This window comes from Lolium perenne, chromosome 5 (genome assembly GCF_019359855.2).
Source record: "Lolium perenne isolate Kyuss_39 chromosome 5, Kyuss_2.0, whole genome shotgun sequence".
Taxonomy (NCBI): Eukaryota; Viridiplantae; Streptophyta; class Magnoliopsida; order Poales; family Poaceae; genus Lolium; species Lolium perenne.
The window spans coordinates 66,623,082-66,628,508 of record NC_067248.2 but is presented as its reverse complement, the minus strand read 5'-3'; the positions used below and the strand labels follow the sequence as shown (position 1 = coordinate 66,628,508).

Here is a 5,427-nt window from a genome sequence, read left to right as displayed (position 1 = left end):
AGATTGTAACTAATTAACGAGGTGGCGGCGCACGGCACGGGAGTTGGTTTGGCGCGTGATAACAACATGATGATGGACAGCTTTGACAAGAGGCGGCCAGCTCTGTGCATATAATATCAATACTCTACTACCTTTTCAATGTTTTCTACACCTCTCCGTTTAAAAATAAGTGTCTCAACTTTATTAAATATAGATGACCTCTAATTAAAATGCATCTAGATATCCTTATCTAGACAAAAGTGAGACACCTATTTTTAGCTGGAGGGAGTAGTATTCCGCTGAATGGACGAAAATGGTGCTCACATTGCTAGCTGAATTTAGTTTAGACTTTGGTTTCTAGCCTAGATCCTCCCACTATTTTTCCGTTGATTCTGCTGTTACATCTAAATAAAAGAGTTTCAACTCACTATCGTCCCTAAATAAATACTTCTATACGATTTCAAATGTACTGTACATCCCAAATTAAATCCTTGCGTTTGTCTTTGGTCAATTTCAAAGATCCATCGCAATAGCCTTACCTATGTCTCCAGTCAATGCAAATACATGGCTAGAGAGTGCTCAACTGTTCCCGTGTCTTTCTCCTCATCCCAACAAGCCACCTCCATTCTTTTCAAGTATTTTTCGCAACTTGGTGAATCTGAATCCAAACTTATTATAGTTGTCACCTGTGATTTTAGCTCTGAAACTGGGTCTTGTAAATTGTTTTCTCTCTTTTATAATGTAGAAGACACGTAATTCTTGTGCGTATTCTTAAAAATAGTTGTCGCCCTGTGAGTAAGCTGTGACGTCTAGATAAGCATTGACTGGTTGAACGTATACATGTGTATCCTATTATATTTTAATTAACTTAATGTGATCGTGAAAGTGAAAATTTAAGAATCAACTGGTTACTCTGGTCAGGTCCATCACTATCGACAGAAGAAAACTAGAAAAAAGAAAAGGAAAAAAAAAAGAACCTTCCACAACTGCAGCGAATGGCTACTCTGAGTCTCTGACTGACACGGCTTCCTTCTCCCTTCCTTCCGCAGCCAATAAACCGTCTTCAAACCTCGGACGAGTTCTCCGTTGATTGTTTCCCTTCACTTCCAGGCGCGAACCTTCATTTCCAACCAAAAGTTTCCGATAAAATTCTCAGTCTCCCAATCTATTCCGGTCGCCGCCAAGAACCTCTCCCGTCTCTCTGCCCCCCTGCGAAGAAAAAGTCCGGGATTTTGTGGCGTGATTCCGCCGTTCTCGCCGGCCGATCGCCGCTCGCCAGGATGCGCAACCTTCTCTCGGTTCGTATGATCTCTCCGCCTGCTGTTTATCTTCGTATTAGTCGGTGATTCTTGTGGTGATCTTAGGGGGTAAATATGAAATTCAGAGTTCCTGGTCTGGCGGTTGTTGTTTTATTTTTTTGCCAACTTCGAGTTCCCGCAGGATTTCTTCGGAGGGCCCTGGGATTAGTTCGTTTTGCTCGGATCGATCTTCATAAACCGTGTCTCATCTTAGATGAACTGTTGAGTCATGTTTGCTTGGTTCTGTAAATGTCTATTTTTGCAAAGTTCAGTTTCTCGATGTCGAGACTTCAAGGTCAAGAAAAAGTGTCCGCTCTATTAATTTTTGTTTGCGAGTTCTTACTACACACTAGTAGCATGTTTTTCAAGACAGCATAAATTTGGAATTAATATCCATTATTTCAATCCCAAAACCTCTTCTTTTCGGTGTGGATATAATCCAAAAGGAAACCTTCTTTCTGTACTTAGGTCCCCATGCTTTGCAGATATGGGTACAGATTGAAATGCTTCACTAAGATTTTATACAAAAGGTTTCTTGTATCTCTGACTCTATAACAACTGAAAAGTAATGCCTTATTCGTATTTCCCAATTTAACAGGATTCATTTGAGCTCAGCATAGAGGAACGGGCTCGGGGAAATGTTGATATTGAGCTGGGTTTGCAAGGCCATACCGCGAGCTCCGCACAGCCTGGTTTCGACGGCTTCTTTGAACAGGTGCCTCTTTTCCCTTCTGTGTATGTTTCGAGACTCTCACTGTCAACCTAGCCGTAAAATTTCTTGCTGTGAGCATTCCTGAGACATGATTTTATTCATGTGAGTTGATATTTGTGTCATCACGACATTCAGGTCAGGGAGATCGAGAAGGTGCTTGATACGTTGACAAAGCTACTGAAAGATCTTCAGGTGAGCAGCAATAACAAACTGGAGTTCTGTTGATCTTACCTATGCTCAAATATTACGGTCTCTTGTAGGAGTTCAGACTCAGTAGTACTTCAGAGTCTGTAGCTGTCTATACTTTCAACTGTCGCATATCGCCTAGATGAAAATATATTCTCAGTTTACTACTTTTCCCTCCAAAAACTGAGTGCTCTTTCTTTTTCACTCAGAGTGTATGCACCTACTTTAGATGGAATGGAAATATAATTCTGTTTAAACAATGCTATTTCCCCCAAATTTGTTTAATCAAATGATTGTTTGAACATTTTATGGCCTCCAAGTCAACATTGTAATTTTTTCATGTAGAACTCAAATGATGAATCAAAAGTTGTCACTAAGTCTGCCGCTATGAAAGGTACCATATGTAATTTTGGTTGTTCTCTTCAAACATTCCACGGCAATGCCTTGCTGCAACTTTATTTTGCATATACATTTATTTGTTTCTGAATTGCAGAGATCAAAAAGCGCATGGAGAAGGATGTTAACGAGGTGACAAAGGTTGCACGGCTCGGAAAATCAAAACTACAGAAATTGAATAAAGATGTGAGTTAATTTGCACTGAGCTTGGTATTGCACTATTGCTTATAGATTTGATATATTGTTTCTTCACTATAAATAATCACACACTTCTCCTTTTCCTTCAACAAGAATCTTGCAAACAGAGAAAAACAGGGCTTTGGCAAGGGATCAGCTGTGGACCGGTCTCGGACCTCAAAGACTTCGTATGCCCCTCTTGTTATTCATGGCTTGTCTTTATCATCCCTCTGTTCTAGTTCTGGCATGATTGTCCACTTTGTAATCTTATTGCAGTGCATTGACCACGAAGTTGAGGGAACGCATATCAGACTTTCAGGTACAAATTGCATCAATTCTTGCACACAATCTACCTGCCAAATGGATCATAACTGTTGCTATAAAATATACAGTAGGATCGTGTCTTTAAAGGAAAGGCATATATTCCGCATTGTACTGAAAAGACAAAAAGTAAACACAACCAGCTTTAGTACTTGTGGACTGTCCAACATTTAGTCCGATAACGCATCAAAGGAGCTTCAAAATGGCGGTTTATTAAGAGCATAATACATGCCTGTTGTAAATAAGCATGTCATTTACAATGAAATATTTTTCCAGACACTAAGAGAAGCAATACAGACGGAATACAGGGAAGTCGTGGAGCGACGTGTTTTCACTGGTCTGTTGCCCTTAACTCTCACCATAGTACCATCCCTTTTACATTTTTGCTGAACTGACTTATCTTGATCCTTCACTCTGCAAATTTCCAATGAACAGTAACTGGCGAGCGTGCTGATGAAGAGGTAAAAGCACTCATCTACCATTTCTTCAACCCACGACCGCTAGGCGAATCCACATATTCTATGTTGCTAACATCATGCCATTGTTTGCAGACAATTGACAAGCTGATAGAAACAGGCGACAGTGAACAAATTTTCCAAAGAGCCATTCAGGAACAAGGGCGTGGACGGGTGCTAACTCTTCTGCCATTTGTATTCTAGTATCAACAACAAAGCATGGTTTAACCTGAACTTCCTGCACTCGCAGGTGCTCGACACGCTCCAAGAGATCCAGGAGCGGCATGACACTGTGAAAGAGATTGAGACAAAACTCCTTGAGCTGCAGCAGGTAATGACTAAATGGATGAGCACTGTACCCAAATTGAAAATTTTAAGCCTGGGCATCAACTCACCTGGTATCTGCCAAATGCAGATTTTCCTCGACTTGTCCGTATTGGTTGAGGCGCAAGGTGAGATCCTGGACAACATCGAAGCGCAGGTACGGATGACTGGTACCGCTCTATATGTTATTTTTAGCATCCTAGTACTTATTTCTTAGCTTCAGTTTTTTTCCTGACTCCCTGATCATTTCTCTGCAACTCAGGTTGTAGGTGCGGCAGAACATGTTCAGACTGGAACAAACCTCCTCCAGAAGGCGAAGATCCTTCAGAAAAACTCGCGGAAGTGTGCCTGCATAGGGATCATCATCCTACTGCTCGCTATACTCATCATCGTCCTCTCACTGAGACCGTGGGCAAAGTAGAAAAAGAAACTCCCAAAGAAGCATCATGCCAAAGACAATATACGATTATTTCATATGACGTTTATATATGGCCTTTGTTGTGTATACGCCGTCTGATGCCAGAGTTGTCATGTACATTCTCTGAATATTTTTTGGGCTTGAATTTTGTTCGTTTTGTTCTTAGAATATCAAAGATGCAACTTAATTATGTGACAATGTTTCCACATTTCTACATTTTATGGCCTAATCTCTTGGAACGGTACGATGTGACATAGAGTAATTTTGCTATCACGCTATGTTTATTCTTAGAGGATCTCTAGTAGCCTCGAAAACAAGAACCTAAGGGCCACTCCTATATCCGATGGGTACCCATCGGGCAGGTGGGATGTATATAACACTTCACGTGGTTGTAAGAGCATCTCCACCCAGCAGCCCTCAAATAGACGCCGGCAGGGGTGCCGGCACCTCCGTTTGTGGAACGTCGGTACTGCATCCTCTATTTGGGGAGCTGTTCCCACATCGGCGCCCCCAAACAGGCGATCCGATTTTTTACACAAGCTACATATTATGCTTAGAGTTTCATTTTAATGTCATTCAGGATCGAGGAATGAATAATATTTTCGGATAAATCCGAGTAAAACATTATTCACTCCTCGACCCAGGATGACATTTGAAACGTGCTTATCTCTAGCCTCTAGCTTACTACCTACTGGTCACCCGGCTCTGTGGAGGTGGACGATCAACCGGAGCTCTCTCCCATGCTCTCTACCCCGCTCCTCCGTCGTTGATCCACCGCTGCTCTCTCCGCCACGAACGTCAAGTAGGCGGCTCTATCCGCGGCCACCGCCTCCTGACGCAGCTGCTGCTCCAGCTCCTCCCGCCGCCGACGGTGATCCAACTCTTGCCTCTGTAGCCGGAGCTGCATCTCCGCGCCTCCCCGTGCTCCATCTGCTCCCGCCGCTCAGCCTCCTGGCGCTGCCGCTCGCCCGTGTCGTAGGCATCTACGGTCGCCGCTAGCGCCACCTCCTCCGACGCCTCGTACTCTGCGAGCTGCGGGTTCGCCTCCAACACTTCTACGGCCGCCTCTAGTGCCACCTCGTCCCACGAATCCACATTGTGCTTTTTTCTAGGGTTTTTGCAGCAATGGGGGGAGGAGGGATAATATAGACCGCCGGCGAG

The 5,427-nt window shown here is 43.3% G+C and overlaps 1 protein-coding gene across 1 annotated transcript; it reads left to right on the top strand.

Moving 5' to 3' along the window:
• The first annotated feature begins 1,000 nt into the window (after window positions 1–1,000).
• On the top strand, window positions 1,001–4,456 carry LOC127299405 (syntaxin-132). The gene is made up of 13 exons (XM_051329366.2): window positions 1,001–1,277; window positions 1,876–1,992; window positions 2,125–2,181; window positions 2,521–2,569; window positions 2,669–2,757; window positions 2,863–2,936; window positions 3,025–3,067; window positions 3,346–3,406; window positions 3,505–3,530; window positions 3,621–3,698; window positions 3,775–3,855; window positions 3,940–4,005; window positions 4,111–4,456. The coding sequence occupies exons 1-13, from the start codon at window positions 1,260–1,262 to the stop codon at window positions 4,267–4,269; spliced, it is 918 nt and encodes a 305-aa protein (XP_051185326.1). The 5' UTR covers window positions 1,001–1,259; the 3' UTR covers window positions 4,270–4,456.
• Window positions 4,457–5,427: the final 971 nt, after the last annotated feature.